Below are 20156 nucleotides of genomic sequence, written 5' to 3'. Positions count from 1 at the left end.
TTTGTGTATCTGTACCCCAAGATCCCTCTGCTCCTCTACCCCATTTAGACTCTTATTTTCCAAGCAGTATGTGGGCTCTTTATTCCTCCTGTCAAAATGCACCACCTCACACTTATCTATATTGAAACTAATTTGCCAATTACACGCCCATTCTGCAAGTTTATTAATTTCTTCTTTTATTTTGTGCAGGAAGCCCAAAGGCCAGCCGGAAGTCGACACATGTACAAGAGGCATGTATAGGAGCACGTGCATAAAGGAAGTGCAACAAGATCATGTAACTGGACAAAAGCTCTAGTCCCCAAGAACGCTCAGAGCTAGATCAATTATGTAATTTGGAGACAGCTGGTACAGAAGGGGTGAAAACTCCCAGTGAGTAGAACACAGTGTGGAAGGGGTGTAAGCCGGGATGCAATGCAGTGTTAGCTGGGACATGAGCTGCATGTTGCAGGTTTGTTTCAGGCATTATTGGAGCTGATGGCAAAGCTCTGAAACCAGCTTCCTACTTACCTGGAGCCTGTTAGGGAAGTTGGTTCTTTATAGATGGCAGGCAGGGCTATCAACGCCCGTAGGCATGGTTGGTGACTTAATGACAGGTGCAGCCAGTGCAGCTTAGGTGGCTGCTGATCTCCTTAATTATGGAATACTTTATTTTGAGTATAACCAAACTAACCCCAATCAAACATTAGCTTCACTTGCTGCTGCCACGATACTTTGCAGCTTGCACTTAGATCCCTTGTGGCTCCCTGAGATTCTGTGAAAGTTAGTAGTGGGAGAGCTCTTGTTTGAGTGTCCTTTTTTCACCGGTTCTGCTGAGGTCCTGTAAATGACTCACTTTCACTCTGCTTTCTGATGAATTATGAGGCAACAATGGGCTATTTTTTGGGGGGAGGGGGCACATTTAAAACCAAAAGTAAAAAGTAAATAAAAATGGTCCCCCCCCCCCAAGATAATTACACAGATTCAGAAATATTGAAAAAATCTCAATTAAAAGGGCAGAATATTAAAAAGATACTGTAAATATTACAAAGAACACATGCAGAGTCTGTTCCTCTTCAAGAGTTCTATTGCATGTGGAGAGTCCCTTGTATCTGTTCAAAATGGGCTTTGAAAGCAAGAAGTGCAATCCTAGTGCAAACAGTGGGGGTGATTTTAGGAGGCAATTGCAGGTGTGCTGAGGGTGGGGGGGCTCCAAAAATCGTGGAAATCCCGTTTGGGTTCGGAAGCCGGCTCCAACCCGCCGACTTCCGAGTTTCCCAGGGACCCACCTTTGTGCGCGCGGGCACCCAAAAACGGAAATCCCGCTGGCAATTAAAGCCGAATGACAGTTAAAGAGATAAATGTACCTCATTGAGGTATTTAAGCACTTTACCTGTGACAGAGTAACCATTTTTAACTAACCTGGGCGGCTTGCCCACCGCTTCTGATTCACGCCTGGTGAAACCAGGCATGAAGGGCCGGATCAGAGATCAAGAAACTAAATAAATTAAATAAAAACCATAGACGGAAGTGAAAACAGTAAATGAACCTATCTTTGCACCCTGCTCCAATGTCAGACATCTCCTGCTCCGATGTCCCCCTCTTCACCCCCCCCCCACCGTTGTCCTCCCGATCTCCCCTCTTCAACCCCCCGATCTTCCCCTCTCCTCCTCCTCCTCCCCCCCCACCCCTGTCTTCCAGTCCAGGGCCGGATCTTCCATTCTTCCCCCCCCGATCTTCCGTTCCAGTGCCGGATGACGTCTCGCTCTCTCTTTCTCGGGCCCTCCCCCCTCTTGCGTTGCAGCTCCTGGCGGCAGACAGCCTGATTGACAGGTTGACTGCCGGGCGCTTAACCCGGAGAGGATGTTAATCATCAGCAATCAACATGTCGGAAATGGTAAATTTTGTTCATGCGGGTTTGCCATGCGCACTTTCACCCTCCCACCCCCGCCAGCCCGCCACCATTGTAAAATCGAGCCCATTGTGTCAGTTACTCATTAGCTAGTTTTGCATGCATACTGGGATCTTAATAAGTCCATGACACAAAAGGGTACATTTTCATCTTCAACACTCCTGGTACAGAGCTTCACATGCTGGGAATTCAGACATGTGCCAAATTCATAAGCCGACCATTTTCCATTCATCGGTTGTAGCACCCAAATTACCAATAAGCACTCACAACACAAAGCCCTGTGAAAGATGAAAATCTATCCTGAAATGTATGCATGCACTCGAGCTCACAAAATTCAACCAGATGGCAAAACCACAGGCAGAAGGAACCAGGAGCAAAATGTGTCGAGGCTCTGCTTTCCCCATTTGCCGATCTTCCTGCAGCTGCACAACAGATAACCCAAAAATCTACCCCAAGGTGCCAGGGTCACGTCATTGGAGAGGGATCACAAGCTGGCCAATAACTGGGAAAACAGAACACCGAGGGGCTGCAATCAGGGAAAAACCCCCTCGGGCAGAATGTAAAATTCTAATTGATGTAATGTAACTGTAATGAATCTGTAATGAACCTGTAAAGAATCTGTAACGTACCTGTTATCAATAATCCTAATTGAGTGTAATGCAATGAGGCACCCGAGAGTGTCATGAACTGTAATCATGTCCAATGTGTTCATTGAACTGTACTTGATGTAACCTGCAAATTGTATAATCTGCATTGTGTACGTTTGGAATGTGATATGACAACTGTATTGTATGTATTGCTGCAAATTTTATGAATAAAGTATATTTTTTGAAAAAAAATGCCTTATGGTCCCTTTAGGAACTACTGTTCTCAACATATTATGAACGAGCAGAAAATCTATTTTTGTAAATGTATTTAAAGCACATAAAAAGATGCAGAATGATGTCAGACAGTATTATGTATCTTTCATCAGTGTCAGCCGTGGTTCAGTGGGGAGCACTCTTGCCTCTGAGTCAGAAGGCTGTGGGTTCAAGTCACACTCCAGAGTCTTGAGCACATAACTTAGGTTGACACTTCAGTGACGTACTGATGGAATGCTGGACTGTCAGAGGTGCTGTCTTTTGGATGAGACATTAAACCGAGGCCCCATCAGCTTGCTCAGGTGGACATAAAAGATCCCACTATTTCGAAGAGCTGTGGAGTTCTCCCCTGTGTCCTGGCCAATATTTATCCCTCAACCTAACATCACTAAAAAAAAGTATCTGGTCATTATCTTTTACTATTTGTGGGATCTTGCTGTGTGCAAATTGGCTATCACATTTCCTACGTTATAACAGTGACTACAATTCAAAAGCATTGGCTGTAACGTGCTTCGGGACATCATGGTCACCCCCTCGACCTTGCCATCTCACGTGGCCTCTCTACTCCCACCATGTCAATCATGGATAAGACCATCTCTGATCACTTCCTTGTGTCCCTCTCCACCCACATCCCCCCTTCCTCCTCCCAATTCCACTTCCTTCTGTGTTCGCCCCTGGAAAAAACTCTCTCCCAAATTACTTACAATGGCACTTTCAAATTCCCAACTGTCAAGCCTTTGGCCCTCCATTCACCACGACATTTCTGCAGCTACCGGTCTGCTCAATCACACCCTCACCTCCACCTTTGCTGCCTTTGTCCCAATTAAAAGCGTTACTCTTTCTCACTCTGGACGTTTCCCCTGGTACGGCCCTCATCTCCACTCCCAGACTTGAATGTTTATAGCAGACAACTGGTTTAGCCATTCATCGCCAGGTCTGGCTGGACCACATCAAGCATTGTTGGATCCTGCTCTCTTCTGCCAAAACTGCTCACTATTTCAGGATTATCCTGGAATGCAAAGATAATCTCCGGCTTCTTGTCTCCACTACAAATAGTCTTCTTAAACTCCTCTCCCCTGCCACCTCCACCTTCAACAACAAGTGCGAGAAGCTTATGGACTACTTTGTCACTAAGATGGAGACCATCTGTTCAGCTGCCTCTGCCCCTTCCCTCCCTTCCCCTAGCCCACCAGGCCAAATTTCCGCTATGGTTCTCCCTTCATTCTCTAGTTTCTCTGCTATCGCCCTTCATGCCCTCTCCAAGTTCATCTTGACCATGAGACCCACCTCCTGCTCCCTTGACCCGATTCCCACCAAACTGCTAACCACCCAACTTCCCTTCCTGGCCCCCATGTTAGCTAATATTGTTAACTGTTCTCTCTCCTCAGGTACTGTCCCCCTCCCCTTCAAATCTGTTGTCATCACCCCCCTTCAAAAAACCCACCCTTGACCCCGCTGTCCTTGCAAACTACCTCCCCATCTCCAACCTCCCTTTCCTCTCCAAAGTCCTTGAACGTGTTGTTGCATCCCAAATCCGTGCCCATCTTTCCCACAACTCCATGTTTGAATCCCTCCAATCAGGTTTCTGCCCCTGCCCCAGTACTGAAATGGCCCTTATCAAAGTCACAAATGACGTCCAACGTGACTGACCATGGTAAACTATCCCTCCTCATCCTTCTCGACCTGTCTGCAACCTTTGACAAGATTGACCACACCATCCTCCTCCGACGCCTCTCCATCGTTGTCCAGCTGGGTGGGACCGTGCTCGCCTGGTTCCATTCTTGTCTATCCAGTCATAGCCAGAAAATCACCTGCAATGGCTTCTTTTCCTGCTCCTGCATCATCACCCCAGGGTTCCCCAAGGATTTATGTTTGTCCCCTCCTATTTCTCATCTACATGCTGCCCCTCAGCGGCATCATCTGAAAACACAGAGTCAGGTTCCACACATACACTGACAACACCCAGCACTACCTCACAACCACCTCCCTCGACCGTCTTTGATTTGTCACACTGTTTGTCCGACATCCAGTACTGGATGAGCAAAAATTTCCTCCAACGAAATATTGGGAAGATCGAAGCCATTGTTTTCGGTCCCCGCCAAAAACTCCATTCCCTGGCCACTGACTCCATCCTTCTCCCTGGCCACTGACTGCGGCTGAACCAGACCATCACAACATTGGCGTCCTATTTGACCCCAAGATGAGCTTCTGACCACATATCCGCTCTATCACCAAGACCGCCTGCTTCCACCTCCGAAACATCACCCGTCTCCGCCCCTGCCTCAGCTCATCTGCTGCTGAAACCCTCATCCATGCCTTTGTTACATCCAGACTTGACTATTCCAATGCTCTCCTGGCCGGCTTCCCATCTTCCATAAACTTATGCTCATCTAAAACTCTGCTGCCTGTATCCTAACACGCACCAAGTCCCAGTCACCCATCACTCCTGTACTCACTGACCTGCTTTGGCTCCCGGTCCGGGGAGGCCTGGATTTTAAAATTCTCAACTTTGTTTTCAAATCCCTCCATGGCCTCACCCCCATCTCCGTAACTTCCTCCAGCCCTACAAACTTATGTGATCTCTGTACTCCTCCAATTCTTGCCTCTTGCACAACCCCGGTTTTAATTGATCCACCATTGGCGGACGCACCAAGCTCTGGAATTCCCTCCCTAAACCTCTCTATTCTCCTTTAAGGCGCTCTTTAAAACCTACCTCTTTGACCAAGCTTTGGTCACCTGTCCTAAAATCTCCTTATGTGGCTTGGTGTCAAATTTTGTTTGATAACGCTCCTGTGAAGTGCCTTGAGACGTTTTACTACATTAAAGGTGCTATATAAATGCAAGTTGTTGTTGTATGTAAATGCAAGTCCCATGCTTTTTCTTTCTTTCAGCTATCTGATGAAACATCCTCCAGCAGTGTACAGCTTTTCATCAATCTAAGCAGTAGTAACATTACTGAGTTACTGGGAAGAAACAGCACAGACTCTCACTGGTGTGGTTACACTATAGAAATGCTTTTCTTTGACAAATTACTCTGTGCTTTACCTATATCATGGAAGAAAAGTTTCCTACTGTAAATTCAATATTTAAGTTGCACCCTCAAGGTTGTGAGAGGAAGAATAGGGAGAAATCATATTCACTAAATGATAAAACTACAAAAGGAATACAGGAGTAGCAACTTAGAGGTGGGAGGATGAGTTGATAGCACTATAAAAAAAAACATATGGCATCCTAGCTGTCAATAATACGGGCAAGGAATACAAAAGCAAAAAGATAATGCTAAACCTATATAAATCATTAGGATGCACTTAGAGTATTGTGTCCAATTGGCATTCTAGCCAGCATAAATTCAGAAGGGTTTTGCTAACGCACGGAGTGAGGGCGCACGGAGTAGCAGCTATCGACGGAGTAGCAGCTTTCGACAGAGTCTATCATTGGGAATTTGGTGAGCGAGGGCATTTGGTGCAGTAAGGGGTGAGGTGCATTTGATTAGTGAGCGGGGAGGCGCGCGCCGGGAGCGGGGAGGCGCGCGCCGGGAGCGGGGAGGCGCGCGCCGGGAGCGGGGAGGCGCGCGCCGGGAGCGGGGAGGCGCGCGCCGGGAGCGGGGAGGCGCGCGCCGGGAGCGGGGAGGCGCGCGCCGGGAGCGGGGAGGCGCGCGCCGGGAGCGGGGAGGCGCGCGCCGGGAGCGGGGAGGCGCGCGCCGGGAGCGGGGAGGCGCGCGCCGGGAGCGGGGAGGCGCGCGCCGGGAGCGGGGAGGCGCGCGCCGGGAGCGGGGAGGCGCGCGCCGGGAGCGGGGAGGCGCGCGCCGGGAGCGGGGAGGAGCGCGCCGGGAGCGGGGAGGCGCGCGCCGGGAGCGGGGAGGCGCGCGCCGGGAGCGGGGAGGAGCGCGCCGGGAGCGGGGAGGAGCGCGCCGGGAGCGGGGAGGAGCGCGCCGGGAGCGGGGAGGCGCGCGCCGGGAGCGGGGAGGCGCGCGCCGGGAGCGGGGAGGCGCGCGCCGGGAGCGGGGAGGCGCGCGCCGGGAGCGGGGAGGCGCGCGCCGGGAGCGGGGAGGCGCGCGCCGGGAGCGGGGAGGCGCGCGCCGGGAGCGGGGAGGCGCGCGCCGGGAGCGGGGAGGAGCGCGCCGGGAGCGGGGAGGAGCGCGCCGGGAGCGGGGAGGCGCGCGCCGGGAGCGGGGAGGCGCGCGCCGGGAGCGGGGAGGCGCGCGCCGGGAGCGGGGAGGCGCGCGCCGGGAGCGGGGAGGCGCGCGCCGGGAGCGGGGAGGCGCGCGCCGGGAGCGGGGAGGAGCGCGCCGGGAGCGGGGAGGAGCGCGCCGGGAGCGGGGAGGAGCGCGCCGGGAGCGGGGAGGAGCGAGCCGGGAGCGGGGAGGAGCGAGCCGGGAGCGGGGAGGAGCGCGCCGGGAGCGGGGAGGAGCGCGCCGGGAGCGGGGAGGAGCGCGCCGGGAGCGGGGAGGAGCGAGCCGGGAGCGGGGAGGAGCGAGCCGGGAGCGGGGAGGAGCGAGCCGGGAGCGGGGAGGAGCGCGCCGGGAGCGAGCCGGGAGCGGGGAGGAGCGAGCCGGGAGCGGGGAGGAGCGAGCCGGGAGCGGGGAGGAGCGAGCCGGGAGCGGGGAGGAGCGAGCCGGGAGCGGGGAGGAGCGAGCCGGGAGCGGGGAGGAGCGAGCCGGGAGCGGGGAGGAGCGAGCCGGGAGCGGGGAGGAGCGAGCCGGGAGCGGGGAGGAGCGAGCCGGGAGCGGGGAGGAGCGAGCCGGGAGCGGGGAGGAGCGAGCCGGGAGCGGGTCACAGCAACAACAAAACAAAACTGCAGTGTGATGTCACAGGTAAGGCAGGTAGGTGGTGAGAATCTCTTCTGTTTTCTTCTTTCTTAGGACTGTGGCCTAAGTAACTTATAGCATAAAACTAAATTTAAAAAAAAACTAAACTTAATTTAGTTATAGCAAGCAGCGTTTTTTAGTGAATCAAGGTCCCAAGTGTAGTTAACATTCTCTAAATTAAGAGTAATTTAAAGTAGTAAACTCCTTGAAGGGAGTAACTAATGAGGTTAATCTAAGGGTAAGTCATGGCAGCACAGCTCGCACCCGTGATATGCTCCTCCTGCACTATGTGGGAAGTCATGGACACTACCAGTGTCCCTGGTGACCATGTGTGCAGGAAGTGTGTCCAGCTGCAGCTACTGGCTAACCGTATTTCGGAGCTGGAGCTGCGGGTGGACTCACTGTGGAGCATCCGCGATGCTGAGATCATCGTGGATAGCACGTTCAGTGAAGTGGTCACACCGCAGGTAAAGATTACGCAGGCAGAAAGGAAATGGGTGACCGCCAGGCAGAGTAAAAGGACTAGGCAGGTAGAGCAGGAGTCCCCTGGGGCCATCTCCCTCTCAAACAGATATTCCGCTTTGGATATTGTTGGGGGAGATGGCTTATCAGGGGAAAGCAGCAAGAGCCAAGACCATGGCACCACGAGTGACTCAGCTGCACAGGACGGGAGGAAAAAGAATGGGAGAGCAATAGTGATAGGGGATTCCATTGTAAGGGGTACAGATAGGCGGATCTGCGGCCACAGATGTGACTCCAGGATGGTACGTTGCCTCCCTGGTGCTAGGGTCAAGAATGTCACGGAGCGGCTGCAGGACATTCTGAAGGGGGAGGGTGAACAGCCAGAGGTCGTGGTCCATATCGGTACCAACGACATCGGTAAAAAAAAGGGATGAGGTCCTGCAAGCAGAATATAGAGAGTTGGGAAATAAATTAAAAAGCAGGACCTCTAAGTAGTAATCTCAGGATTACTCCCAGTGCCACGTGCTAGCGAGAGCAGAAATAGGAGAATAGACCAGATGAATGCGGCTTGAGAGATGGTGTAGGAGGGAGGGGTTTAAATTTCTGAGGCATTGGGACCGATTCTGGGAAAGGTGGGACCTGTACAAGCTGGACGGGTTGCACCCAAGCAGAACCGGGACCAATATCCTCGCGGGAGCATTTGCTAGTTCTGTTGGGGAGGGTTTAAACTAGTATGGCGGGGGATAGGAACCAAAGGGCAGGTACAGATAGGACAAATTCAAACCAGGAAACGGGAAGTAGAAAAGCAGTTAGTGACGTAGTTAGCGACTCAGAAAGGCAAAAGAAGCAAAGGTTAAATAGTGTTCAGCACAGGAATTTGACGGGGTAAAAGGGTATATACTTCAATGCAAGGAGCATTACAAACAAAGCAGTTTTGCTAAGGGCACAGATAGACACATGGCAGCATGATATCATTGCTATAATGGAAACCTTGCTTAAAGAGGGGGAGAATTGGCAGCTCAATATCCCTGGATATAGAGTTTTTAGGCAGGATAGAGTGGGTGATAAAAAAGGAGGGGGGGTAGCATTATTGGTTAAATAATCAATTGCAGTTGTGAGAAGGGATGATATGTTAAATAGGTCAATTGAGGCCATATGGGTTGAGCCAAGAAATAAAAAAGGGGCAGTTACACTACTAGGAGTGTACTATAGACCCCCGAATAGCAAAAGGGAGATATAACAAATATGTAGGCAAATTTCTGAGTGCAAAAATAAGAGGGCAATAATAGTAGGGGACTTAAACTACCCTAACATCAACTGGGATTCAAACAGTGTGAGGGGCACGGAGGGCGCAAAATTCTTGATCGGTGTCCAGGGGAACTTTTTTAGCCAGTACGTGACAAGCCCAACAAGAGGGGTTGCAATTCTAGATTTAGTCCTGGGAAATGAAGATGGGCAAGTGGGTGAAGTGACAGTGGGTGACCATACTGGGGATAGTGACCACAATTCAGTTAGTTTTAGCATTATTATGGAAAAGGACAGAGTTAAATCAGGAGCAAACTTTTTAAATTGGGGGAAGGCAAGTTTTATAGAACCAAGAGTGATTTGGCAGAAGTGGACTGGACACAACTACTTGAGGAGAAATCAGTGGCAAGCCAGTGGGAGGCACTAAAAAGTGAAATTCTACAGGTACAATGCAGACACGTCCCCTCAAAGAAAAAGGGTAGCACTGCCAAATTTAGAACCCCCTGGTTGTCTAGAAGTATACAGGGCAAGATAAAGCAGAAAAAGAAAGCTTATGACTGTCACAGAAAACTAAATACTGCAGAAAGCCTAGAGGAGTATAGAAAGTACAGGGATGACGTAAAAAAGGAAATAAGGAGAGCAAAGAGAGGGCATGAAAAGATATTAGCCAGTAAGATTAAAGAAAACCCAAAGATGTTTTATCAGTACATTAAGAACAAGAGGATAGCTAAGGAAAAGGTGGGACCTATCAGGGATGATAAGGGTAACTTGTGTGTCGAAGCAGAGGATGTGGGTAGGGTTTTAAATGAATATTTTGTCTCCGTATTCACAAAGGAAAGGGATGATCCAGATGTAGTAGTTAAAGAGGAGAGGTGTGAAATATTGGATAAGGTAAACATAACGATAGAGGAAGTACTAGAGGGACTGGAATCCTTAAGTTGATAAGTCACCAGGGCCGGATGGATTATCTCCTAGGCTATTGAAGGAAGCCAGGGAGGAAATAGCGGATGCTCTGAGGATCATTTTCCAATCTTCACTAGAGACAGGGGAGGTACTGGAGGACTGGAAGACTGCAAATGTAGTACCATTGTTTAAAAAGAGTACGAGGGAAAGGTCGAACAATTATAGGCCAGTCAGTCTTATCTCGGTGGTGGGCAAACTATTAGAATCAATACTGAGAGGTAGGATAAACTGTCACTTGGAAAGACATGGTTTAATCAGGGATAGTCAGCATGGATTTGTTAGGGAAGGTCATGCCTTACAAATCTGATTGAATTCTTTGAGGAAGTGACAAGGAGGATTGATGAGGGTAGTGCAGTGGATGTTGTCTACATGGATTTTAGTAAGGCATTTGACAAGGTCCCACAAGGCAGACTGGTCAGAAAGGTAAAAGCCCATGGGATACAGGGAAATGTGGCAAATTGGATCCAAAATTGGCTCAGTAACAGGAAACAAAGGGTAAAAGTTGATGGATGTCTTTGCGAATGGAAATCTGTTTTCACTGGTGTGCCACAGGGCTCAGTATTGGGTCCCTTGCTGTTTGTGGTATATATTAATGATTTGGACTTGAATGTAGGGGGCATGATTGGAAAATTTGTAGATGACACAAAAGTTGGCCGTGTAGTTGATAGTGAAGAGGATGGCTGTAGACTCCAAGAAGATATCAATGGGTTGGTGGAGTGGGCGGAAAAGTGGCAAATGGAGTTCAACCTGGAGAAGTGTGAGGTAACGCACATAGGGAGGGCAAACAGTAAAAGGGAATACGCAGTAAACGGGAATATATTGAAAGAGGTAGAGGAAGTGAGAGACCTTGGAGTGCATGTGCACAGGTCCCTGAAGGTGGCAGTACAGGTAGATAAGGTTGTGAAGAAGGCATACGGAATATGCTCTCCATTTTTAGCCAAGGTATAGAATACAAAAGCAGGGATGTAATGATGGAACTGTATAAAACGCTGATAAGGCCACAGCTGGAGTATTGTGCACAGTTCTGGTCACCACATTACAGGAAGGACTTAATTGCTCTGAAGAGAGTGCAGAGAAGATTTACAAGAATGTTGCCAGGGCTTGAAAATTGCAGCTACGAGGAGAGATTGGATAGGCTGGGGTTGTTTTCTTTGGAGTAGAGGCGGCTAAGGGGAGACTTGATTGGGGTGTACAAAATTATGAGGGGCCTAGATAGAGTAGACAGGAAGTGTCTGTTTCCCTTAGCGGAAAGTTCAAGAACTAGAGGACATAGATTTAAACTGATTGGCGGAAGGATTAGAGGGGATATGAGGAAAAACTTTTTTATCCAGAGGGTGGTGGGTGTATGGAATTTGCTGCCCGAGTTGGTGGTAGAGGCAAGGACTCGCAACACTTTTTAAAAGTACCTGGACCTGCACCTAAAGTGCTGTAAGCTGCAGGGCTATGGACCAGGTGCTGGAAGGTGGGATTAGAATGGGCACCTGGTTGTTCTTCGAGCCGGCGCGGACACGACGGGACAAATGGCCCCCTTCTGTATCTTTTCTATGGTTCTATGGTTCTAATTTCAGATTCCTTACTTAAAAGGAGGACGTCAAGGCCATGGAGATGATGCAGACGAGATTCACTATGATATTCGTGATGAAAGGCTTCACTTATGAGGAGGCACCAGTGAAACTTGATCTCTTTTCATCAAAACAAAGAAGGCTAAGAGGTGATCTGGCAGAGATATTTAAAATTGTGAAGGGTTTTGATAAGGTGAATTGGGAAAAACCATTGCCACTGGTTAGTGAGTCAATCACTCAAGGACATAAATTTAAAATCACCACCAAAAGAAGAGAGGTTAAGAGAATTTTTTTTAACGCAGAGGGTTGTTAGGATATGAAATGCTCCAATTGAATCAGTAGTGGAAACCAAATCCAAAGAAAAATTAAAAAGGGTATGGGGAAGGGTCAGGGGAATGGGATTTAGTGAACAGCTCTTTCAGAGAGCTGGCACAAGCATGATCGACTGAATGGCCTCCTTCTAGGAACATAGGAACAGGAGTAGACCATTCAGCCCCTCGTGCCTGCTCCGCCATTTGATAAGATCATGGCTGATTTGTGATCTAACTCCATATACCTGCCTTTGGCCCATATCCCTTAATACCTTTGGTTGCCAAAAAGCTATCTATCTCACATTTAAATTTAGCAATTGAGCTAGTATCAATTGCCGTTTGCAGAAGAGAGTTCCAAACTTCTACCACCCTTTGTGTGTAGAAATGTTTTCTAATCTCACTCCGGAAAGGTCTGGCTCTAATTTTTTTTAGACTGTGCCCCCTACTCCTAGAATCCCCAACCAGCGGAAATAGTTTCTCTCTATCCACCCTATCCGTTCCCCTTAATATCTTATAAACTTCAATCAGATCACCCCTTAACCTTCTAAACTCCAGAGAATACAACCCCAATTTGTGTAATCTCTCCTCGTAACTTAACCCTTGAAGTCCGGGTATCATTCTAGTAAAGCTACGCTGCACTCCCTCCAAGGCCAATATGTCCTTCCGTAGGTGCGGTGCCCAGAACTGCTCACAGTACTCTGGGTACGGTCTAACCAGGGTTTTGTATAGCTGCAGCATAACTTCTGTCCCCTTGTACTCTAGTCCTCTAGTAGAGGCGGGTACAATTTTGTCTTTTAAAAAGCATTTGGACAGTTACATGGGTAAGATGGGTATAGAGGGATATGGGCCAAGTGCAGGCAATTGGGACTAGCTTAGTGGTATAAACTGGGCGACATGGACATGTTGGGCCGAAGGGCCTGTTTCCATGTTGTAACTTCTATGATTCTATGATTCTATATAAAGGCCAGCATTCCATTAGCCTTCTTGATTATTTTCTGCACCTGTTCATGACACTTCAATGATCTATGTACCTGAACCCATAGGTCCCTATGGACATCCACTGTTTTTAACTTTTTACCATTTAGAAAGTACCCTGTTCTATCCTTTTTTGATCCAAAGTGGATGACCTCACATTTGTCTACATTGAATTCCATTTGCCACAGTTTTGCCCATTCACCTAATCGATCAATATCGCTTTGTAATTTTATGTTTTCATCTACACTGCTTGTAAAATTTTACAATTCTATTCTATGATCTTGTCTGTGTAAAAGTGTAATTTCTACACCTGTTTATCTTTTAATGCAGTTTTAAATGCTTTGTGGATGTTTTTTTGGTGCTCAAGTTGAGAGATGCTAGCGCTGAGGAATGAAACACCCCTGGAAACTATGCCAACTTATAGCCAAGAGAGGGGGGAAATTTTCAACCCATCTGTCCGAGTTGGATATGGCGGTATCCTGGATTAGCATAGTCGCCTTTCATCTCTTAACACCCAAGTGTCCAGAGATATAAGGTGATTATGCTAGTCCATTTTACCACTCAATCCTCCTGTCTTTATTATGGAAAAAATGAAGAATCAGCAATGTTAATTGTTATCTTGCCTTTTCACCCAATCTGCCATGATTGAAGCAGAATGATGACTAGTTCTGCCCACATTGGGAGTTCCCATTCTTGATGCTCATGATATGCTGGTGAATCAGTAATTTTTCAAACAGTCATGACAGCAACAACAGATTCTTACTAGTGAAAGCACCCATCTTGCCTACCATGTGGGGCTCATATGTGACTTTACATTGCTTCAGTCATTACCCAGTTTGCTTCATCCTTCTGCTGGGGACGAGGCAAAAACTTGGAGCGAGAATGGTCAGAATTAATTCATTTCCTGCTGGCAGAGCTTGGAAGATTGACCTCTGCAAGAAGTCCAGAGGCAGGTGGAGCCCAACAATTAAATCGACACAATGTGGTAAAAATCCCACGAGAGAAAAGCCTACAATTACCTTAGCTGCTGCAGTGACTGCAGCATTGGCAGCGAGATTGAGTCCACGTTTCCCAAACCGCATCATGGTCTCATAGCTGCGATCTCTGGCTTGGCTTATGTACTCATCAATTTCCTACAGGTGTGGACAGGAAAGAAAAGGATTAGAATAAAAAGAGCTTACTTCTAGTTGAATTCTGCAACACAGAGGGCACAGGTAACCAAAAATGCTGCAGAAATGCTAGCTTTAAAATCATCCACAGGTACCACGGTTCTGGTGTATTGGCCAAAATTGTTTCAATGCCATCGTAAACCACCTACAGCAGAGAAGTGCTTTAATTTCACTGCAGATACCTTCAGTCATTCTTGCCGAAAGCCACCATTCTGTATCTTTTTTAGTGCAGTTTTTGACCTCGGTGTCATTATTCCGAATGTGTTTCCAAGCAGAGTATGGCTCGGAGTATCATAAGCAGATCATATTCAGTGCTGAAGTGCAACATCTCCCATCCAAACAGCTGAGCATTAGCACCAGCTCACTGCCCTGGTTTAATTAAGGATTTCCTTTAGCATGATCTAAAAAGTGGAAATGCTTTAGTAGTTAGGGAATATCAGCCAATCAAAAGGAAAGGGAAGCCTATACTCGTAAGAAGTCCCAGTTTGAAAAGACCCTATAATTAGCTGGGCAGTCGTGCAATTTTGAAACCACCTCCAAACTGTTTGATTTTCAGACTAATGGAAAATAGTGAAACTTGTTCCGAAATGAGTCAACTGCTCTTGCCCACCTCTAGGATAGGATGGAGTCATGTGCCACACCTCGGAGAATCATGTGCAGTTATTAATATCATGTTTGCTGAAATCTACATTCAGGTACCAAGTGTCTAATGGCAATGTAGCAATCTAATTGGACAAATCAAAAAAGTTAAACATCTTCTTAGAAAAACATCTTCTTTGAAAGCTACAGATCCAGAGGGTAGCAGACTCCCATGCAATTGTACCCAAGAGAAGAGTCAACTGTATTCATGAGGGTGGGAGCATTAAAATAAAGACCATATAGTTGCCCTCCCACTTGCACTCTATAAGGGTCACTAATTTTCTTTGGTTACACATAATCAGCTTAATGGCTTGGCAATCACATTAACCAAAGCTGGGCCAAATATGGTGGAACATTGAGAAAGCTAAACCAAGCTCAGCTCCACTTGTTATTAACAGCAATTTCTCTCTATTATAAAATCACCATCTGCCCAGTGATGGAATATTATACCCCTGGTCGACAGATTGGACAAAAAAAAAAGCATTTCTTGCTCCCAAATTCAATACAATCGAAAGTCATATCGACCAGTGACCTTGATGAATACAGCCTAATCCATGCCGAAACTGTCCCTCCTTGACATTGAAGAGATGTGGATGGACTATTTATCAATGACAAGCAACGTAAGAGGTGCTAACACTTAGGCCAGACTGCTATATTTATGCCAGAAAGATCTGCTGGAACTATACCGTAACATTTTATTTTCTAAAAAGGTTTCAACAGAATTTGTGGCAAATCTTCGTACACCACTTCTCCTGCCTTTGGGACTCCATCTACAAATTAATCATTTTCAGCAAAGACAGATGGAACTTACTGCCTGATAAATACTGAAGATAAATGAGAAGTGAATACAAGTTCATACATTAAGTCCTCATTGCAGCATAAAGACAAGATGGACGAGAGGGTGCTGTGTGAAAATAAAAGCTCAGATTTTAAATTATAATGAACCATCTCAGTCTACTATGTTTTCCCATTAATATTTTATGGAATGCTGCTTCCATTTCCCATATTTAGTTCCCCTCTTCAGGTGTAGCAGTGTTAAAGGTATCACTGTATCACTGGTACCTTCTCTTTGCTGGACAATGTTGGGTGGACAAACTTTCTGTACAGGACGCTGGAGCCTTTTGTGTATGGAGACAGCAGCCAGATAACGAAAGCTATCTTCAACTCAAAGTAAAATGGAAACCTGTGGGAACACAAAAGGAAGATGATTGAGCACAGAGATTGAGTGATTACAGATAATCACTAACTTATGTCCCGAGAGACCCTTCAGTCCTCTCACTCCATATTCAGTTCCGACTTGGTAGACTTGTAAATAATGCAAATAGAGGACAGGCACATTGGATCCTCTGCACGTCACCAAACAAAACACTTCAGGATTTTTTTTAAAATGAGAACTTCATTATCAGTACTTTCTGATTTTTGCATCTATTCTAGCAGCATCTGTATCACACCCATGTCAACTTGCTTTCTGTGGCCAATGCAGTTGATCTCGGGGACTACTTCACAGTTAGCCAGGGTACGAGACCAAGAGCATCGAATTTAAAATTCTCAATCATTGTGTTCAAATCCCTCCATGGCCTCGCCCCTCTTGATCTCTGCAACCTCCTCCAGTCCTACACCCCTTCGAGATCTCTGCGCTCCTTTTGGCCTCTTATACATCCCCAATTTCCTTTGCTCCACCATTGTTGGCCGTGCCTTCAGCTGCCTAGGCCCTAATTTCTGGACCTCCTTCCTTAAACCTCTCTCTCCTCTTTCAAGATGCTCCTTAAAACCTACCTCTGACCAAGCTTTTGATTCCTGTCCTAATATTTCTATGTGGCTCGATCTCAAATTTTGTTTGATAACGCTCCTGTGAAGCACCTTGGGACGTTTTACAACGTAAAAGGGGTGATATATATGCAAGTTGTTGTTGACATAGGTTACACTGGTAAAAAGAAAACTTAGAGGAGATGTCAGGAAGAATTTTTTCATACAAAGGGTGATCAACACTCAGAATGGTCTTCTGGGTAGGATGGAGAGTCAAAATTTTAGACTCATTCAAGAATCAGTTGTATGATGTGCTGGGGGAAATATAGGTCTTTTGTCTAGGTGGAGGAGCTAAGTTGGGTCGAATGGTCTCCCTCATCTGTATCTATCCAGTAACCTTGCTCTTGAATCACTGGGATTGGGAGGTCCATAAGAGAAAGGCAAAACAAAAGTTTAATAATACAGTCCATTTAATTTTGAAAGAACACCCACATTTAACAAGTGTATTATATCTGACACAAACTGCATCTAAAGTGTGCGTAAAAAAGACCTTCATGTTAGTTCCTCATCAGAAAAAAAGAGATCTTCAAACTTCACCGCCCTGTCCCCTATTACAAAGAAAGGTGATCACAGTCTACCATTCACTTACCATTATACCTTCATCACTCAATCAAATCGACACTCTAAGGAAAACAAGCTCAGACTTCACCACCCAGTTGCCATCAGACAGAGATCTTCCTACTACATCACCATCCACATCAAACATACATCTTACGAGCACACTGCCCAACCCTCCTTCACAGAAAGATCTCATTCCCCGATTTCTATGCAGATCTCTCCGAGCTCCCATACATCAGCAATTCCAACAATTTGAAAAAAATGCATAAGGCTTTGAGTGTATAGCTTGTGGCATCATCTGATCCACTCGATTGTGTTATGATCTTTGACAGTTGGTGGCCAAATGATTAAAAAAGATTCAAGACATCACATCCCCTTTGTCTCTCACTGCTCAGCGTCAACTACTGCAGTAGAAGTTAGGGCGATCATACACCACAAGCCATTTCACCATCTACCCATTTACTTAGGTATGAACTTCTGAATGTTCTGCACAAAAACTATTCAAATGTTACAACTGCTTGATTTAATTCAGATATAGGGAATATCCTGGCCCCGCTGTCAGTTGAAGGCACAGAGTTTCCCCACAGGGAATGGAGTAAAGAATCAGCCAGTGAATGACGGGTTGCTCTCAGACATGATCAAACACCCAAGAGAGTGCCACTGATGGAGTCTGGAGAGCCAGTCACCAGTCCAGCCTCTTAGCTGGAGACGGAGGCAGGCTTATCAAAATCCAGAAAGAAGGGAAAATGTACACACAGATATACCCCTTAGTAGAGCAGATGAGACCTGAATACTTGCTTGAATAATATAGTCTGTGTAAGTTCCAGAACCAGCAGTGCTGTGATTCATATACTTTACTCACCATGACAGGATAATATCTGTGAGGGTTTCCGCTGTAGTAAAAAATGCAAATACAATCCAGTACATCATCCACTTCACCTGAAAGAGAGGGAAATGTTTCACTTGAGTTAGCAAACAGTCCATCCAAGAACATTTGTTTCCTTATTAATCCTAATCTGTTGAATGAATAGAAAGTTCAGTTAGAGTGAGTAACCTGTACCCTGTTAAACAAACAGCAATTCAGTACAGTTATATATTGAACAGCTCTCGTTCTGCTTAATAAACAGGAACACTAGACAGTTATATTATAACTATCAACCAGTAGAATAAATGGGAACGCCACACAGCTACAAGGTGATTAATCCTTATCCTGCTAATTGAACACACATTCTGAACTTTGCAAATACGATGTGATGCTATTACTTATTGATACTTCTCCAAATTAATGTTAAATCATACCGAATTAAATGGGCAGATGCAATTTAACGCAGAGAAGTGTGAAGTGATGCATTTTGGTAGGAAGAATGAGAGGCAATATAAACTAAATGGTACAATTTTAAGGAGGTGCAGGAACAGAGAGACCTGGGGATGCATGTACACAAATCTTCAAAAAGGTGGCAGGACAAGTTGAGAAGGCTATTAAAAAAGCATATGGGATCCTTGGCTTTACAAATAGAGGCGTAGAATACAAAAGCAAGGAAGTTATGCTAAACCTTTATAAATCACTGGTTAGGCCCCAGCTGGGGTATTGTGTCCAATTCTGGGCACCACCCTTTGGGAAGTATGTCAAGGCCTTGGAGAGGGTGCAGAGGAGATTTACTAGAATGGTACCAGGGATGAAAGACTTCAGTTACGTGGAGAGACTGGAGAAGCTGGGGTTGTTCTCCTTAGAGCAGAGAAGGTTAAGGGGAGATTTGATAGAAGTGTTCAAAATCATGAAGGGTTTTGATAAGAGTAAATAAGGCGAAACTGTTTCCAGTGGCAGTAGGATCAGTAACCAAAGGACACAAATATAAGGTAATTGGCAAAAGAACCAGAGGTGGCCTGAGGAAACATTTTTTTTAAAAACACAGCGAGTTGTCATGATCTGGAATGCACTGCCTGAAAGGGTGGTGGAAGCAGATTCAATAACTTTCAAAAGGGAACTGGGTAAATACTTGAAGGGCAAAATTTTGCAGGGCTATGGGGAAAGAGCAGGGGAATGGGACTAATTGGATAGCTCTGTCAAAGAGCCGGCACAGGCATGATAGGCCAAATGGCCCCCTCCTGTGCTGTATCATTCTATGATTCTATGATCCTGGAACAGGCAAAGATTTCCACAAACCAGATCTGAAATCGTTCTTGCACCAAGGCCCTCCGCTTTTAATAACATCTCGTAATGTGTAGTATCCTTTTAATGCCAGTAGATAGCCTAAATTTGCCTTTCAAAACTTGGAACTTGTGCCCACTTGCCCTGCTATCGCAATATATCTAAAAGTATTGTATTGAGTTGAATTTACTTTCCCCATTCATTAAAGTATCTTAAAGGTCATTCAGGTTGTTAACTGTGAAATTCGAAAACAAATAATGGAAGTATCTTGTATAACTCTACAGTGGTATCATTAATTTAATCTCGAGGGTAGTAAATAACCACAGTAACCTTCTAAGAAAATAAAACACTGAACTTTCTCCTTCAACATAGGGTGAAATAAGCAAAAACTCTAGAATGGCAGTCAGATATTTCACACTGGGTTATTTAACCTCTAGTCGTTGCACTGTGACCAGAATGTTCTTTATTCACCCTTAGAATCTTCAATCCAGTTCTTAACTAAATATTCATCTAACTAACATAAAAAGGAGTTAATTGACAGAGAATTAAGATCTCTATTTGACACATTGAATGGTCTGCAAAATATATGTATTCTAATCTCTACTGTTGCTGGAGGCTTCCACTTTTGCACTCATGTCCTCTACTGTTACAACTTTATATAGCAGTTCGGTGTTGTTAGGGTTAACATTGTGCTATCTTCTAATGTTGCCATGTAAACAAATGATGAGAGACTGGTGTGGTGTAGCGCAATAACAATCACAA

The 20156-nt window shown here is 46.3% G+C and overlaps 1 protein-coding gene across 1 annotated transcript in view; it reads right to left on the bottom strand.

Moving 5' to 3' along the window:
- LOC137332166 (receptor expression-enhancing protein 2-like) overlaps positions 1–20156 on the bottom strand; it is a 103882-nt gene that overhangs the window by 30322 nt on the left and 53404 nt on the right. The window contains exons 3-5 of the mRNA XM_067995872.1: positions 18108–18184; positions 15944–16064; positions 14093–14206 (exon numbers count right to left, since the gene is read on the bottom strand). Of these exons, the coding sequence (XP_067851973.1) occupies positions 14093–14206; positions 15944–16064; positions 18108–18184 (312 nt within the window). The remainder of the gene's footprint in view (positions 1–14092; positions 14207–15943; positions 16065–18107; positions 18185–20156) is intronic.

The sequence above is a fragment of the Heptranchias perlo genome, chromosome 14, assembly GCF_035084215.1.
Source record: "Heptranchias perlo isolate sHepPer1 chromosome 14, sHepPer1.hap1, whole genome shotgun sequence".
NCBI lineage: Eukaryota > Metazoa > Chordata > Chondrichthyes > Hexanchiformes > Hexanchidae > Heptranchias > Heptranchias perlo.
The sequence above is the reverse complement of the archived record's forward strand: the minus strand, read 5'-3'. Positions and strand labels throughout refer to the sequence as shown.